The sequence below is a fragment of the Narcine bancroftii genome, chromosome 4 (assembly GCF_036971445.1).
Source record: "Narcine bancroftii isolate sNarBan1 chromosome 4, sNarBan1.hap1, whole genome shotgun sequence".
NCBI classification, from domain to species: domain Eukaryota; kingdom Metazoa; phylum Chordata; class Chondrichthyes; order Torpediniformes; family Narcinidae; genus Narcine; species Narcine bancroftii.
In genome coordinates, this window is record NC_091472.1 from 264,792,192 (window position 1) to 264,809,973 (window position 17,782).

The window sequence follows — 17,782 nt, forward strand, 5'->3', positions numbered from 1 at the left end:
AAAACACATGGTTTTAACCTTTACAGTCCCAGCACCAGTCCCTGAGGCACACCATTAGTCACAAGCCTCCAGTCAGAGAAGCAATCATCCACCACTACTCTCTGCCTTCTCCTGTCCAGCCATAGTTAAATCCAGACAACTACTTCACCATGAATACTGAGTATCTGAACCTTACTGATTAACTTTCCATGTGGGACCTTGTCAAAGGCCTTAGTAAAGATCATGTAGACAATATCCTCAGCCTTTCTTCATCCATTTTACTGGTAACCTCTGAAAATATTCCACAAGATTGGTTAAACACGACCTACCACATACAAAACCATGTTGACTATCCCTAATCAGTCCCTAGACTGATTGGGGATCCAAATAATTGCATATCCAATCTCTTAGAAGATCTTCCATTAATTTACCTACTACTGACATCAGGCTCACTGGCCGATATTTTCTAGGGTTACTTTGGAGCCTTTTTAAAACAACAGAACAAGGTGAGCACCCCTCCAGTCCTCCAGCACCACACCCATGCCTAAGGACATTTTAAATATTTCTGCCAGAGCCCCTGAAATTTCTCCACTAGCCTGCCTCATGGTCCAAGAGAATATCTTGTCACCCATGGAATTTATCCACCCTTATTTGCTTTAAGACAGCAAGCACTTCCTCCTCTTTAATCTTAAGGTTCCATTTCCTTACTGCTTGTTTTCCTTACTTCCCATGATTCTGTGCCCATTTCCTGAGTGAATACTGATGAAGCAAAATATTTAAAATCTCCCCCATCTCTTTTGGTTTCATACAAAGCTGACCACTCTGATCTTCAAGGGGACCAATTTTGTCCCTTATTATCCTTTCCCTCTTAATATATCCGTGGAAACCCTTAGGATTTTTCTTCACAAAGCAATCCCATGTCTTCTTTTATCCTTCCTGATTTCTTCCTTCAGGTTTTTTCTTGTTTTTTTTAAATATTCCTCAAGTACCTCATTTACTCCTTGCCTATATCTGCTATACACTTCTCCCTTCTTCTAAATCAGATCCCCAATATCCCTCGAAAACCAAGGTTCCCTATGTCTGCTAACATTGCCTTTAATCCTGACAGGAACATACAAACTCTGTTTTTTCAAAATTTCATCTTTGCAGGTCCTCCACTGACCTCGTGTATCCATGCATTCTAGACCCATTCTTAATTCTTCAAAATTGGTCTATTAGTACATTAAATATTTTGGTCTCGCTGTGAAACCCTGCCATGTTATCTGACTGCAACAGATATGAGCTGTTCATGTTGGATGGGCTTCTATTGCATAGACCATTCATGCACTGACTCCACAAAACATGCCTGATCAGTGATCTGAAAACATAATAAAACATGAGAAAAGAACATAGTTTGTTTTCTTTTGAGGAAAAAAAAAGTATTTACATTAAATCAAACGTAACTTACAGTCAATCCATCAAGCCTAACCTTAAGTTTTATTTAACATGACATTTCGATGACTCCGTATCTGCCAGAACCATCATTCAACATGGCATACCATTGTATTTGGACTTGCTGACAATTGATGCTTGTATCCTGTTTTCTAACAGATAAAAAAAATGTAAGAATAAATGTTTTTGATGTTAATTCTTTCCAAATGCATTTTGAGGTTTTCCCAAGCACATTACAAGCAAGTAATGTCTACTCCCTGTTGGAGGAAGCACAACAGTCAGTTGATTCTTAGCAGGGTACACAATGTTGCAATGAGTTAATAATCTATGTCAAGAAAAGATATTGGCCAGAATAACTTAGAAAATCACAGTGCTTGTTCATTGCACTTGACAGCAGCCTAATTTTTTGTCTTCAGGTCTCTAGAGTGGATTTGACCTAGAATACCATCCATCAGAAGAAAAGGGATTTATTCTGTCCCATTGAATGGCATCACCCTGCCCTTTGATGCTAAACACTTAGTTATGACCCAACTCTACTCCCCACTCTCTCATTTAAGTAGGATCAACAACCTCATTCTCCAACTCTCATATTAAATAGATTTGCAAATCTCTCACAAGCTCTCAATTCTTGCTTTCAACAGTTATTCATTCTTTTTAAAAGCTTCAGCAAACAGTATTTTTCTCATCCCAACCCTGTCCAGGACCCGTGAGTTTTGTGTCATTTCCCAGAAGAATGAAGGATGTGTGAAATAAGCTGTAAACAAGGAAACTGAAAACAATTTTTTTTTAAAGTAATTCAAAAGACAACTTGATTTATTCCAAAGACTAAAATGGAGGGATCATAAAGCATGATGGGTTGTTAAACTAGGCAAATATTTGTTTTCCTGTAGCTTTATGTATACCAGGGGGAAGGTGTGTAGAATTACAGAGCCAAGAAATAGACCATTCAACCCAGGTTTATACAGAGTTTTAAAATGTATTTAGTCATTTGCAGGATTTTGGCATTTCTAGCAATACCAGAATTTGTTGTCTGACCTTCCTGCCTCATGAACTGAGAAAACAGTTAAAATTCAACCACATTGATGGGTCTGGAATCAAATCTAGGCCAGACTGGGTAATGATGGCAGAATTTCAAAGAACCCCACAGTTCCATGATCATCATTACTGAGACTTGATGTTTTGTTTTCCAATTCCAGGCTTCATTAATTACTAGTATTTTCATTCCACGATCATTGTATTGGGAGTCAAACTTGCATCTCTGGATCAATGGTTAGACTCCAACTGTTAGTCGAGTAACTTAACCACACCACTTCCATCTCATTCAATCTTAATGTCTTTTAATCTGTTGGACTTTATGCTCCTGTTTTCAGGGTCTACCAACAAACACATATACTCCATATCCCCATTTTCTGGGACTGGTTTTATACCCAACCACCAGCTGGTTCTTACTGGTGTTTGGACCCAGTCTGTAGTATACATTATGAAAGATTAAAAATGGCCGGAGTCCAAATGGTCAAGTTCCCTCTCATTTGGCTTTCTCAGTGATATTTGCCTCAACAATTTCTTGTGGTAGCAAGTTCCACCTTTTCACCACCAATAGAGTAAATACATTTCATCTGACCCAAATAGAGGTGATCATTTTATATTTGTGATATATATGCTTGTGTTTGTCTGATGCCACTTATTTCCTTTTACAGAAACCTTATGTTTGCAAAATTCCTGGATGCACCAAGAGGTACACAGACCCGAGCTCCCTTAGGAAGCACGTCAAGACTGTGCATGGACCAGATGCTCACGTGACAAAAAAACATCGCAATGATGTGCATCCCAGGCCCCCACCACCCAAAGAGACCACTGACCATGATTTGGCCATTGGCCACAGTAACAGAGTGTCCGAGGAAAAGGCCGAAGCCAACAGCACCAGCGGAGTCTTGGAAGACAGTCTTCAAGTGAAAACCATCAAAACTGAAAACTCTGTGGTAAGAGCACGAAGACACTAGTGAATGACAAATAAACAGAAGTAACTCAACCACAAGATCACATCTGATTGCATTTGGCAATGAATATATTATTACGGTAAAGCTATTGCAGAAAGAGACTATTGGCCCTGCCACCCTGCAAATGTTAATTACTTATAATCCAAAAATAAAATACACCCAGTAAAGATATTGCATTGAAGTAATAGATATCGCAAAAAGGGCAATTACTTGCTGTTCATTGCATTGGGTCTCACGAGATTGGCAGCTACAATTGGATTGTTGTTTGCTGCATTCTGCTCCCAATATTTGCCCCTTCAAGCTATATCTCTAACACTGAAACCAATGCCAGATAAGATTGGAAATGTTTGAATTGTAAAGCTCAAGGGGTGGATGAGAAATGTATCCAGCACCTCAACTCAAGATGACAGAACTCAAGCAGTGGACAGAGAAGTCAGATGTACCAACTTCTTCCCAAACTGTCCATGTTGCAATGAATGGACATTCAGGTCAACAGAATGCTATATATATTAGTTCTCTCTGGAACTATCAGCTAAAGAGGACAAAATCTAGAACATAAGGAGTTGGGTTTCCATGTATGCCCTGTTGCTATTCAGACCCAACTCTGTTTGGATGTACAATCTTGTGCTGGGTCGTGGTAGGAAGCCCCATTAACATGCTCAAGTCTAGCGGGGTCTAGTGTCTGAATGTCGGGTAAATCCTTCTGAGGATATCAGTCATAGAGCTTGGAAGACTAGGCCAGTTCCTGAAATGGGCTTTCTCCCTGGCATTTCCTGCTCTTTCATTGAAGAGGCACTAAGATTCAGGACATTCATATGAAAGTGCCAGGATCAAATGAAAAGACCAATGAGGTGATAGAGGAACTAAAAATATCTTGTAACACTTAAATTACTGTGATTAGCCTGCAGCTAAGGTAGACAGAGGCACAGGGAAAGACCCTCAGTGATAGACATGGGTATTGAGCCATCTTACAACTATGAAGGATTCAGACCCAAAACGATGGTGATATATCTTTACCTCCAATAGATGCTGAGAGATCTTCTGAGTTCCTCCAGCATTTTTGCCTTCCCACTGTTTTGTCTGTTTCAGAGAAATCTGGGAAATGTGCCCCTCAGGCCTTTAAGGAAAAGAAGGCGATATTTCTGAAATAAGATCAGAAAATGCAGGAAATACTTGGTTGATCAAACAAACAAAATTTCTGACAGTCTTATGTTCCTGAAAAGCCTCAAGAGTAATTTTTAATCATAATGAATGGTGTGTCTCCTAACAAGCATGTTTCTTACATGAACAGGAATGAAAACCTAACGCATGGAGAGTCTTTACTAACCTATTAATAGTGTCTCCTCCTCTTCTTTCACTGCCTTCACTTGTCTGCTGCCTCTCATCTTCTTTCATTCTCTCTGTGCCTTCCTAAGGACAGTCGGTACTAAGGTGAGCTAAGTAAAAGCTACTCAAGCTTTTGTTATGTGTCTTGCTTTATAACTGTATAAACTATATAACATGTCCATGATAATCAGATACCCTATCATAAGTGCTTCCCTTCTTTAGTGCTTCATTTAAAAATTGCCAACATAAAATTTTGCCATTATAAGAGTAAACAGTAGGGAATACTGTAGGAATGAGGGAATTTGATCCATGATACATGTACTGAAGAGTTCATAATCCTGATTAATTGTCCCATTTTATGAACTACTTATTCCCTTTTGATTCATAACTTTGTTTGCTGTCTGCTAATGTTACCCATTACCTTGCTGTCTGCAAGTACACAAAACTGCCTGAGGCAATTTGGCCTGGGCAGTACAATGTTGTTGTTAGCAAAGCTGGTGCCTCGGAGTTCCAAGATCTTGGGATCGACCCTGCCCCACTACGCTGTGTTCAGTTTGCATGTTCTCTTTGTGACTGTGCCTATTTATTCTAGGTGCTCTAGTTTCCTCCCATGTCCCAAGAACTCGCGGGTCGGTAGGTTACTTGGCCATGTGTAAAATGCCAGCAGCCTAAAGGAGAGTAGCAGAGTTTGCAGTTTGATGAGAATAAGGAAAATGGGTTAAAGGGAAAAGTAGAACATAAGAAACAGAAGCAGGAGTCAGCCATTCGACCTGTCGAGCCTTTCCCACCATTCTATGAGATCATGGTTGATCTGATGATTGGCTCATGTCCACTTACCTTCCTTTTTCCCATATCCCTCAATTCCCCTATAATGTAAAAATCTACCCATGTGGAGAAATAGGTTGCTCTGTCTGCTGGCGCAAACTTGATGATCTGAAACAGGGTCCATTTATTTTGTAAAGAATTATAGTAATTTCCCATTTCAGGGAGGTGCATAAGGCATCTTGCTGGGACTCACCTAAGATTAAGATCTTTACCTTTGGTGAATTTGCAAATTTCAGTTAAACTGCAACATTCCACCTTAATGACTTGCCCGCAGCTCCTGCAGTCTTTGGGCACAGTGTCGTGCCATCACGCTAAATAAAGATCAGAATACTTAGCGGCATTAAAGTTAATCATTCCAATCTCACAGTTCATGAAAATATTTAAATGTGAGGGTTGGAATGGGAATCAGCATTTAAGAGAAATGCCCTGACATAAGAATGGCTGGAACGTAGAATTTTGTCTCCCCTGGATTGGTTGAGACCCATCACAGAGTATGTAATTAGATAAACATAGGAGGGAGAACTGGAAGAGAATAAGATTTTGGAAGCTGGGGAAAGGATAGATGAGCCTAGAACTGTCAGCATAGTACAGGCCCTTTGGCCCACAGCATTGTGCTGACTTATTTAAACCTACTCCACAATCGATCTAACCCTTTCTTCCCTCACAGCCCATAGCCTTTCATTTTTTTTATATCCATGGGCCTATCTAAGGGTCTTTAAAAGTCCCAATTTTACCAGCCTCCAGTGCCATCTGCAGTAGTGCATTCCAGGCATCCACCACTCTCTGTATATATAAAAAGAACCTCTGCCGTCTCCCCAAACTTTTCTCTGCTCACCTTAAATGGAGGTCATCTTAAAAGGTATTGGCTATATCTGTCCTGGAAAGAGGTGCTGGCTGTCCACCCTGTCTATGCCTCTCATAATGTTCTACTTTATCAAGTCACCACATCTTCACCAATCTAAGCAGCATCCCAGTAAATATCCTCTGCTCTCTTTCTAAAGCTTGCACATCCTTCCGATAATGAAGCAACCATAAAGATGAAGAGAAGTGGGAGGTTGCTGTTGTGGAGTATTAATGTATCACAGTTTTGTTTGGACTATTGGCATTTTTTACCTCAAGAAGAATTAACCTCACATCATTTATGGCAAAATGTCAGAGCTGAAACACAACATTTCATTCACTCTTATTTTCATGATTGTACTATTGGGTAACACTTGTTCTCTTTAAACCTTCCTCTTTGGAGTACCATTTAATGAACAAACTTGGGTTTTCAGTGCAGGGGCCTCTCTCAGGAACTATAATTCGCTGACCTTCCCTCTTCAATCTTGTTCCTACAAGCCCCTGAGATTAAACCTGGGGTCAAAGAGCTATGGTCAGCAATGTAAAAATACGCAATCCCACATACCGGAGGTTGACCTCTAACAAAAGTTCCAACACTTTGACACACTGTTGACAATATTAATGAATAGCATAAGGTTTCCTTAATAAGTCACTAAACTGTTGCATTCCACTTTAGGATGTACTTAGGTTTTTTGTCCCATACTTGATAATGAAACCCATTGAAAAAGAATTTTAATACTCACTGAGTAAATGAGTGTGTCTTTGTGACACAACTATTCAAACCTTTTCTTCAGCTGACATTCTTTGGAGAACAGGCCTTACACAATGAGTCAAACTTCTTCCATTATGCTTGTATGGGCTTTGCCTCACAAATAGCCCGTCACCTCCAGTTTACAGTGCCATAGAGTGGCCACAGTTTTATGGACTCTCCTTGACCAGCACCTGTGAAGAGAATCTTGACATCCCTTCCAAGAATGACCAGGACTGGGGCTTGATGAGACATGATCAATGACAAATGTAGGAGTAGAAAATTCATCTTTATTCAAGAGCAGAGAAGCAGATCTACTCGTACCTGAAGGCAGGAGTCCAGCAAAAAACCCACAGCTGGGTAGGAAGAGTGCAGGAGGCTCAGCAATTTATTCATGGCCACAACATGTGAGGGTTGGAATGGGAATCAGACTTAAACTATGTATTGGTGACTAAAACTGGTCCAATCTATGCCGGGACTATATGACAAAGGAGATGCAGTGTTATATATTTGGATTTTCAAAAGGCCTTAGATAAGGTGCCACACACGAGGCTGCTTAACAAAATGAGAGCTGATGGAATTACAGTGAAGATTGATAATAAAGGGATCTTTCTCTAGTTGGCTACCGGTTACCAGTGGTACTCTGCATGGGTTGATGTTGGGAACACTTTTTATGGTGTGTTAATGATTTGGATTGTGGAATAAATGGCTTTGTGCAAAGTTTGCAGATGATACAAAGATAGACTGAAGGGTAGTACTAAGAAGGAAATCGAGGCTGCAGAGAGATTTAGATCACAGGAATGGACAAAGAGGTAGCAAATAAAATACAATGTTGGAAAACGTGTGTAAGTATTGTTAACATTTCGACATACAGCGTGATAACAGGATCTTTCGACCCACAAGCCTATGCCATCCAATTACAGCCAATTGACCTACAACCCTCAATACATTTTGAATGGTGGGAGGAAATTGAAGCACCTGGAGGAATCCCATGCAGACACAGGGAGAATGTACAAACTCGTTACAGACAGTGCAGGATTCGAACCCTGGTCTTGGCCACCCGCACTGTAACAGTGTTATACTAACCACTACAGTAACCGTGCCACCCTAAGCATGCCTGATCCCAGATTCCTGAAACAGATACTCTGTTCTGAACACTGAATTGGAAGGAGATGGAGGAAAAGATTCAAGAATGTGTTTAAATCTTCCTTGAAGTGCACCATCCCTCTTATTCCCTCTGGCCCAAAACTGCTCCACGGAAACGGAGCATTTGGAAAGGTATTGAGAACCTCAAGGCCTTTCTCTGGAGGCCCACAGAAACCCTGTAGAGTTGACAAAAGGAATATCACAGACTGGCCACTTGTCCATCTCCTCAGCTACCCCCTGCCCCACCTGGTGAAAATCTGCAGTAACCACATCACCACCCATCACTTCACCACCCACCACATGGCCCACAAAACAATTTATTCTCAATCCCAAGGGCCTGGTAAAGGAGAAGGTAAGACGAGTGCAGTGGCAAGCATTAAATAGTAACTCTTATATCTGATTTGTCCTATCTATTTCTTTAATCTGGATGCAGAAATGCAGCAACTTGCTTCAGTATTATATATGCGAGACATCAAACAATAGAGCCATTTTAGATGCAATGGCTCCACCTTATAAATAAGGAAATTACAGCAATGATAACCTTAATGTTGATCTTGCTAATCTCACCTAGTGAGTTACATTTGGAACTGTTGTTTCTCATTTCAACTTTCATTATTATTTTGATTTTAATGTAAAAATCATCAAATTCTTTCTTTGATTTTAATATCATCGTCTACTGCAGCCATTCTCAATGGGGGCTGGAGGCCGCAACACTTTAAGTAAAATCCTTGTTTTCTTTATACCTAGAGCAACACAAACATTTTTTTTTAAAATTTTCTTTTATGTAGTTGGTAGGAGAGAAATGGAGGAAACTAAAACTTGACAGCTTGATAGGGGAGGGGCCCATAAACTTTGAGCAGAGTCCTAAGGGAGCCAGAGCCAAAAACCGATTGAGAATAGGTAGATTTTTAATCTTTCTCCATAAACTTGTCTTTGATCTCTGATACTATCTGTGTGAAGTTTGCCTGCTTTCCCTATATCCGTGAGGGGTTCCTTCCATATCCCAAAGGCCTACTAGCTGATAGGTTAATTGGTTAGTGTAGGTGGTTATCGGAAAGTTCAGGGTAGCCATTGATGGGCAGATAAGAGTTAACATGTTACAGGAAAACAGATGGGAATGTTCTGAAAGCAAATATAGCCTCAATGAGTGAATGGTTTCCCATGTAGAGAAGTGTATGATCATGCACTTTGGGGGAGGGAATAAAGGCATGGACTATTTTCTAAATGGGCAACAAGTTCAGATATCAGAGGTGCAGAGAGATTTGGAAGTCCTTGTGCAAGATTCTATAAGGGTTAACATAAAGGTAGAAGCGGTGGTAAGGAAGGCAAATCCAGTGCAAGCATTTACTTCAAGAAGGATTGAACATAAAAGCAGGGATATAATGTTAAGGCTTTTCAAGGCATTGGCCAGATTCCCAATGGAGAATTGTGAGCAGTTTTGGTTGCCTTATCTAAGAAGGATATGTTGGCATTGGAGAGAATCCATAATATCCTTCACTGAATAATTCCCAGAATGAAAGTGTTATCATATGAGCGTTTGATGGCTTTGGGACTGTACTGGCTGGAGTTCAGAAGAATGCAAGTCTTGGGGGGAGGTGGGGAGGGAAATCTCATTAAACCCTATTGAATATTGAAAAGCTGGTTGAAGGATGGTGGGGGGAGTCTGGGACGAGAGTGCATAGCCTCAGAATACAAAAAAAGTCCCTTTAGAACAGAGGTGAGGAGCAACTTATTTACCCAGATGGTGGTGAATCCATGGAGTTTGTTGCCGCAGTCAGAGGTTCTTGATTAGGAGAATTTTTATAAAACATCAATAAAGCGCAAAAGAAAGAGTCCTTAAATGAGTCCGTGTTTGAGTTCGTTGTTGAGGAGTCTGGTGCTCCTGAACTTGGTGGTGTGAGTCTTGTGGTACCTCTACCTCTTTCCTGATGGTAGCAATGAGAACAGAGTGTGCTGGGTGATTTAGATCCTTGATGTTTGCTGCTTGTCTCTGACAGAAGGATTCCCTGTAGATGTTTTCGATGGTGGGAAGAGTTTTTTCTATGTTATGCTGGGCTGTGTCCACTACATTTTGCAGGGCTTTACGCACAGGGGTATTTGTGTTCCCATATCAGACCTTGATTGCAGCCAGTCAGCAAATTTTCCACCACACATGTATAAATTTGCCAGGGTTTCCGATATCATACCAAACTCCCACAAACTCCTGAGGAAGTAGAGACGCTGACATGCTTTCTTCATGATGCCATTAGTGTGTTGGTTCCCGGAAAGATCCTTTGAGATGATGACTCCCAAATTTGCTCATCCTTTTCACCTCTGCTCCCCCAATGATCACTGGATTGTATACCTCTGGTTTTCACCTCCTGAAGTCAGTAACTTAGTTTTGGTGACAGTGAGTGTGAGGTTTTGTTGGAAGGTCAATCTAAGGTTGTTAAACGTTACATTAACACTGCAAACAATAATATGACCTTTGCACTTTTTTCTCATGGATGTTGATTGGAACCTTTATTCCCCCCACTTCAGATGTATCAGTCCAGTCCTGGTGGCCAATCTTCATGTAGCAGTGAACCATCGCCACTTGGCAGCACCAACAACAATGACAGTGGAGTAGAAATGAACATCAACAGTGGAGGAAGTCTGGGTGATTTGACCGCATTAGATGATTCCCCAATTGTAGACTCCACTGTTTCATCTGGAACTTCAGCCATCGGCCTTCAGTTGAGAAAGAACATGACAGCATCCCAAAGACTTGAGCAACTAAAGAAAGAAAAATTGAAGCAGGTTAGAGATATTCCTTCATGGGCAAACCCAGTGCCTCCAGTCAAAAACAGCAGGCTTCCTCTCATCCCCTTGAATGGTAAGTTGAGATCAAATAAAATTGAGCACTTTAAATAAAACTGTAATATTTTGTTTAAATAAGAACATAACATTTTGTTGAACTGCAGAATTACTCTTTTATCTCCACTCACACATGAACTCCAATTCTACATTATTCAAAATTTCCTTTAGTCTATCGTTAGGCAGACAAAAATTCACCATCAGCAGAAATTACCTGGCGCCCTTTACAATCAGAGAAAAAGAAGCAAAAGAGAGTTCCCCAGAGTCACTGAGTGTTTGTGGATTTGCCTCCGGCGCTCCCATAGCCACACATCCTCCAATTCAAAACAATGGCAACCCGAGCACGATCAGGAAACCTTCAGTACCCTTGGCACTTTCTCACATCTTGTTTCCATTACCTGATAGCCTTTTTAGCCAGTCTTCAGCAGTCCACAGCCTGGTGCGAGCCCCTTAACCCTAGTCACCAGTGGCCCTTGCCTTGAGTCACCCACAGCCTGTGCCTTCAGCCTTAGAGCCCCTCACTGGTCAGCTGCTGTGATCACCGTCCCAAAGGGTTGTGTCCTCTGCTTCACCTTCTCAAACAGGGGCTGGTCTCCCCATATTATGGTGCCCTGTGCCAGCCCTCTACTTCCCTGGAGTCTGCAATCCCTTGAGGCTGCTGCCGAACACAGGCACTAACGTTTTGGACCGAGACCCCACGGATTTTAAAATAAACCACCATCAGCTCCATTAACAGGCCATTTAAACCCTGTATGGAGCCGCCGGCAGTCGGACTAGGCTGTGCTGTGTCTTCACTCTCTGCCCGTGCAGTAGCCCTGCCATTACAGCAGAGCCACTGTTCAAATCTTATCTCATTCCCTCAAGAATGTATCTAGATTCAGGTGTGTCGAGCAGAAACTTAAGGTGCCTCTTGTTGATTTTCAGGAACTTCACTGGAGAATTCAAGTACTGGTGGTTCTACTGCTGTATTGCCTAACCCCAGAATAATGGAACTGTGCAACAGTGAGATCACCATGCTGAATCAACTCAATGACCGCCGGGATAGCACAACAAGCACCATCAGTTCAGCATACACAGTCAGTCGAAGATCCTCTGGCATCTCCCCTTACTTTTCCAGTCGTCGTTCCAGTGAGGCTTCTCAGTTTGGGGGCCGTCCAAATAACGTCAGCTCTGCTGACTCCTATGATCCCATCTCCACCGATTTATCGCGGAGGTCGAGTGAGGTGAGTTACTGCGGAGGCTTGCTCAATCTCACACCAGCGGAGCAGTACCGGCTGAAGGCCAAGTATGCCGCCGCGACTGGTGGGCCACCGCCGACACCACTGCCGAATATGGAGCGAGCAAAGGCAAGGACCTCTCTCCTAGGGGAAGGCCCCAGTTCGATGCTGCCCCCCTTCCTCCCTCCCGCCGCTCAGAGACGGTGCAGCGACGGTGTCCCTCACGGCTATGGTGCTACGGCGCTCAGGCCGCATGAAGTGACCGGCATTGCTACCCGTCGGGCAAGTGACCCCGTGAGGAGGGCGACGGTGGACCCACTCTCCCTCCCCCGGGTCCAGCGCTTCAACAGCATGAACAACATGAACCCACTACCATTGCCTCCGTCCATGGACAGAAGGCACTTCAATCTTCCGAATGGCGCCCGCTCGGATGGGAGTCTCCACAGGTGCACCTACTCTCCTCGGCCGCCAAGCATCAGCGAAAATGTTACCATGGAAACAATCGGAGCTGACATTGACGCACAAGCTGCCGAGGATGACATCATGCTGCCTGACGACGTAGTGCAGTACATCAACTCTCAGGAAAATCGATTGGCCCATGATAACAATTCATTAAGCTTTGCCAGCCAAATGCAGGGTTTCCAGGAAAACATGAGCATGCCAAATCAGAATGTGTATGCACATCGAGGCACGGCAATGGTAGACGGTAATATGAATCAATCCAATTCTATGATGACTCAGTGCCAGATGAGTCCAGGGAGTCAACCATATCAGGGATCATCGAACGTGAACAAAAACAGCATGCCGGTTCAGTGGAATGAAGTAAGCTCAGGTACAGTTGATGTCATTCCTGATCAGTCAAAGCAACAGTTCTCTCGGTCAAACCTGGCAGTTGTTCAGCAAAAACAGATGTTTGACCAGTACCAGAATCTCAACCCTGCTCAGCCAGTTGTGGCAATGAATCAGAATGAAATGACTCTGGTGGCACAAGGTGTAATGCAGAGAAGCAATAGCATGAATGGGCAAAAGGTGAACTACCCGCCGTTGCATCAGCAGATGAACTTGTGTCAGAATGCAAATCTGCCTCTCAGCCTGCATCAAATCTACAACCAGTCTGGCCAAGTGCTTAGTCCCAGCATTGCTAACAGGACCCTGACCCAAACATCTTGCGCAAATTTGCCTGTGAGCAATCTCATGGGTTCACCTGCGCCAGCAGGTGCACAAGACTTTAAGCAAATGACAATGACTCAAAACAAGGACCCAGCCCTCAAAAGCTATGTTCCTGCTGAACAGGTCCGTGCACCAATTCATCCGCAGATGGCAGCCGCAAATGAGGTGACGATGAACGGGTGTCATGGGAGAGGGGAATCAGGCCAAGGCTTGCACCTTGCAAGCCAGCAGAACTATGGGTGTCATATCCAGTCTGGTAGAAATCCAGAATGTTCCACCTTTGCTGCCCATGGTGTTTTAAGCCAAACTAATTCCCACATCAGGCCAAGTCAGCCAAACTTCAGCCAACAAGGACAAAGTGGTGTGAATTCTGTTGGGCACAACCTAAGTCATGGAATAATGCAGCCCCATCCACCACAGAGTTCAAATCCATCAGCGAGACAGCATGGTTTGATGAATTCTTTCAACATGCAACAACAAAGTTATTTGCAAAGACCACTTCAGTTGAATGGGATGGGCCCCAGTCGTGGACACTCTGAAGTAAGCCAAAGTCAACCTAGTAATCAACTGTCAATGCAGTCTCAATATTGCAACAATGATGGTCCAAACAGCAACTTGATGTTTTATTCTGGTCAAATCCATATGTATGAACAAAATAGCAACTTCAGTGGACAAATGGACTGTGCTATTCAGCAGCAAAAACATATGTCAAGTGTCAAAGCTACAACAATGTCTTCACCAGGCGCCAACCAGGTATCAAGTACTGTGAACTCCCATTGTCTAGATCAAGCACAGATAGATTTCGATGCTATCATGGACGATGGTGACCACTCCAGCTTGATGTCAGGTACGCTAAGCCCCAGTCTTCTACAAAATCTCTCTCAAAGTTCTTCCCGTCTCACCACTCCCCGGAATTCTCTGACTCTGCAGCCTATTCCAGCCGGATTGACTAATATGGCAATTGGAGACATGAGCTCTATGTTGACTACCTTGGCCGAGGAAAATAAATTTCTTAATATGATGTCTTAAATGTTCAAGAACAGTAACATTGTCCAGTTTCCAATTCCGGTTAACTTTAAAGCAAAATGCCTAAAACAGGTTCTTTGAAACATTAACATTCCTAAGGAAAGCAATTTTTTTTAATGAACTTTGTATTTTAATGTATAAAAAGAAACTTTTATTCTGCAATTTATGCGCTGCAAGGGAATCTGGACATTTTACAAAGGCTTATATATTTGTGAATAGGGACTTTCTGCTGTGTTTTGAAGAAATAACCAGTGAACTGATATGTTACATCAAGAAGTGTGTTATTTGAACTGGGACTCTTGGCTTGTTTCAATCATGTTGTAAAGCACTGATAATGTACACTAGACCAAACAGACAAGGGCACAAACCAAAAATTGCCCATCTCTTCCTTGTAAATAGTAGATGTGTACTTCCTTGTATGTCATGCAGATGAACTCTTCAGTTGATTCAATGTCAGATCATCACTTGATTCAATGTCATTGAAAATTGTTCTAGATTGCCTGAGGAACACATAGGTACATTGACAAGTGCCATCAAAGCCATATTGTATATCACTTCCTTCTCAGAGATTAGTTCTTAATAGAGGACAACTCTGATTATCCAAAATGTTGGGACCAGGCCTATTTTGGATAGATGATATTTTCAGATAACTGGCCATATTTTTTTTAAAAGACAGCCCAGTAGCAAAAGTAAATCACTTGTAACAGCATTTAAACAACAGCAAGCAACAAGGGAAGGCTTTTAAATATGGTTTAATTCTCACCAAAAAAAAACAAAAGATAAATCCAACACCAAAAATCAAAATTCTATTCAGAGGTTTTTCCAAAATTTTTTCAATCTGTGACATCAGTTTGGCTCCAAAACAAATTCAGATAACTGAGGATTTCTGATTGTTTTGGATATCCTCATTATCTGAAATATTTTGGATAAATGAGGATCTGAAAATTTTTTTGGAGCCGAACAGACATCACTTCCAGGTCCAAAAAATTTCAGATGATCCGATTTCAGATAATTGGAGTGTACTGTACTCTGCATCTGGGCAAATTGTCATTACAAAACCTCATGGCAATGCAGACTCCACTGGACAATAAGTTGTTTCCCCCCCAAAGGTTTGCTTCCTGAAAAAAGAAATGGGGATTATGATAGACAACATCAAGGAAACACTAAGATAATTTAAGATTTGCTTGATCATGTAGGAAGCTGGAAAAACATTCAATTAACTTTTATTGAATTTACTATGTTTAATCGCATAATGATGCTGATACATTGCATTAGTTTAACTGACCAAAAAATGGTTTGCCACTAATTTTCGTTTGCACTCCTCTCCTGGTCCCTCTTGTCTCAGCGTACAACAATAGTTGGCCGGCATCGATGGATACCAGTTGACCTGATTCTGCTTTTCCGTAGTCGCAATGTCCTGGTGAAACCTTTTACCAAGTTCGTCACTGTTTGCACCAAGATAAGCAGGGAAGACGTTCAAGTGCAAATGCAGAAAATGAATTTTCTATGACGTGTTGCATTTCATGGTTTGTATGCCTGAAGTAGACTTGAAATATGCCAGTAAAAACACACAAAAAGGTTATATCTATAAAAAGGTATGCAATAGGAAGATTTTTGAAATCAGCACCCCAAAATCCATAAAATACACCCAAAAATAGTCCAGAAGCAAAATCTTCATTGTCCAGTGTAGTTTATGAACAATGTTCATTGTAAATGATATGGCACCGAAGAGCTGGATTTGCCCATATTATTAGCATCAAGAAGTGCCTTACTATGTCATGTTATTTTCGAATAGTGAAGGCATCCTTTCTGTTAAAGACATTTTCCAGCAATTTGCTTGTAACATGGCAGTGCTATTGGTACAATACTAGTTAACATGCAGGTTTAATGAAAATAGTTTCTTTATGTGTGAGAATTATTGTGAAAGATATGCAAACGTCTTTTCAATATATATGAACTGAAATGTGTTCTTTGTTGTGCGTTCTTAGTGCATAAAGCATCTCATGTAAAGAAATTTCAAACATTGGACAACTATTCCTTTCTGTAAATATATAACATGTTAAAACTGTGTTTTGAATAAGAGCGCCAAGCTGACTAATTTTGATCAACATATAGTCAGGACCCTGTAATCAATTCCTTCAAAATATGGAATAAATCCAATGATCAAAATGTATATACACTTTTTGTACAATAACAAACTTTTCTTTAATAAAAGCAATGTTGAATGTACATCATTTACTTTTTAAAAAAAAAATCACTTTGAAAAGTGTGAAGAAATGATTATTTTTGTTGGAGAGCAAACAGTGAATAGTTGATTAAAATAGTTCAGTAGGAGTGCCCACCTCATTTACAGTGGGTCTCTGCCTGGGTAAGGTCTAGTTGATAATATTGCCCAAATATGAAAAAAAAATAAGGTGAACTTATTCCAGATAACTCAGAATTTTGCATGGATGAGTTTATCAGCAGAGAACATCTCTGAATGTGAACTCTTTCAAATGTTCCATAGAACTAATCAACAACTAGACATGGCACAGTAATGAAGCTAGTAGAGCTGCTGCTTCACCTGGTTTCAATCGTGTGTGGAGTTTGCAGCTTCTCCCTGTGGCAACTTGGATTTCCTCCCAAATACAGTAAAAAAAAATTATTGGAATTTAAGCAACGAGCTAAAAAAGTGCAAAAAATAAATACCGGTAGGTAAAAAAACAGAAGTTTAAAATTGGCCCGCATCATCATTATTTCGCCAATCATGCAACACACAATCTCAAGCAACTGGAAAATTTGCTTTTCCAGCATCTATCAATTCCCATAGCTGCCAGATACCATGGGCTTTACTGTACTCTGGCTTCCTCCAACATCAAAGATATGCAGGAGGATGGATTACTTATCCATTGTAAATTGGTTGAGTGGTAAAATCTATGAAGAATTGATGAGAATGTGGGGATACCCTAACCCTAATGGGATAAATCTAGGATTAATTAATTAGTGCTTAAAATTGAATAAATTTCCTTAATCAGAGACAAGAACAAAATTGGTAAGTCAAAATTTTCCAAATTAGTGGATGGGTCAAAGAGAAAGGGACACAGGTTCCAAGTGATGGGTAAAAGTAGTAAGGGGGAATGCAAATAATTTTTTTTTTATATAGAGAGAGTGGCTATCATTTGGAACTCATTGTCTACAGGGATAGAGAAAATAGTCAACTGGGGCTTGTGTAGGGAATTAGACACCTACTTTGGGAATGTAAC

General features: G+C 41.2%; 1 protein-coding gene across 2 annotated transcripts in view; it reads left to right on the top strand.

The window, feature by feature from the left end:
• Nucleotides 1-16,769, top strand: part of gli2a (GLI family zinc finger 2a) — a 481,485-nt gene extending 464,716 nt beyond the window's left edge. For both annotated transcript variants that reach the window (XM_069934894.1, XM_069934895.1), the window contains 3 exons: nucleotides 3,108-3,389; nucleotides 10,813-11,146; nucleotides 12,052-16,769. In XM_069934894.1, coding sequence (XP_069790995.1) covers nucleotides 3,108-3,389; nucleotides 10,813-11,146; nucleotides 12,052-14,543 — 3,108 coding nt within the window. In that variant the 3' untranslated portion in view covers nucleotides 14,544-16,769. The remainder of the gene's footprint in view (nucleotides 1-3,107; nucleotides 3,390-10,812; nucleotides 11,147-12,051) is intronic.
• The last annotated feature ends 1,013 nt before the right edge of the window (nucleotides 16,770-17,782 follow it).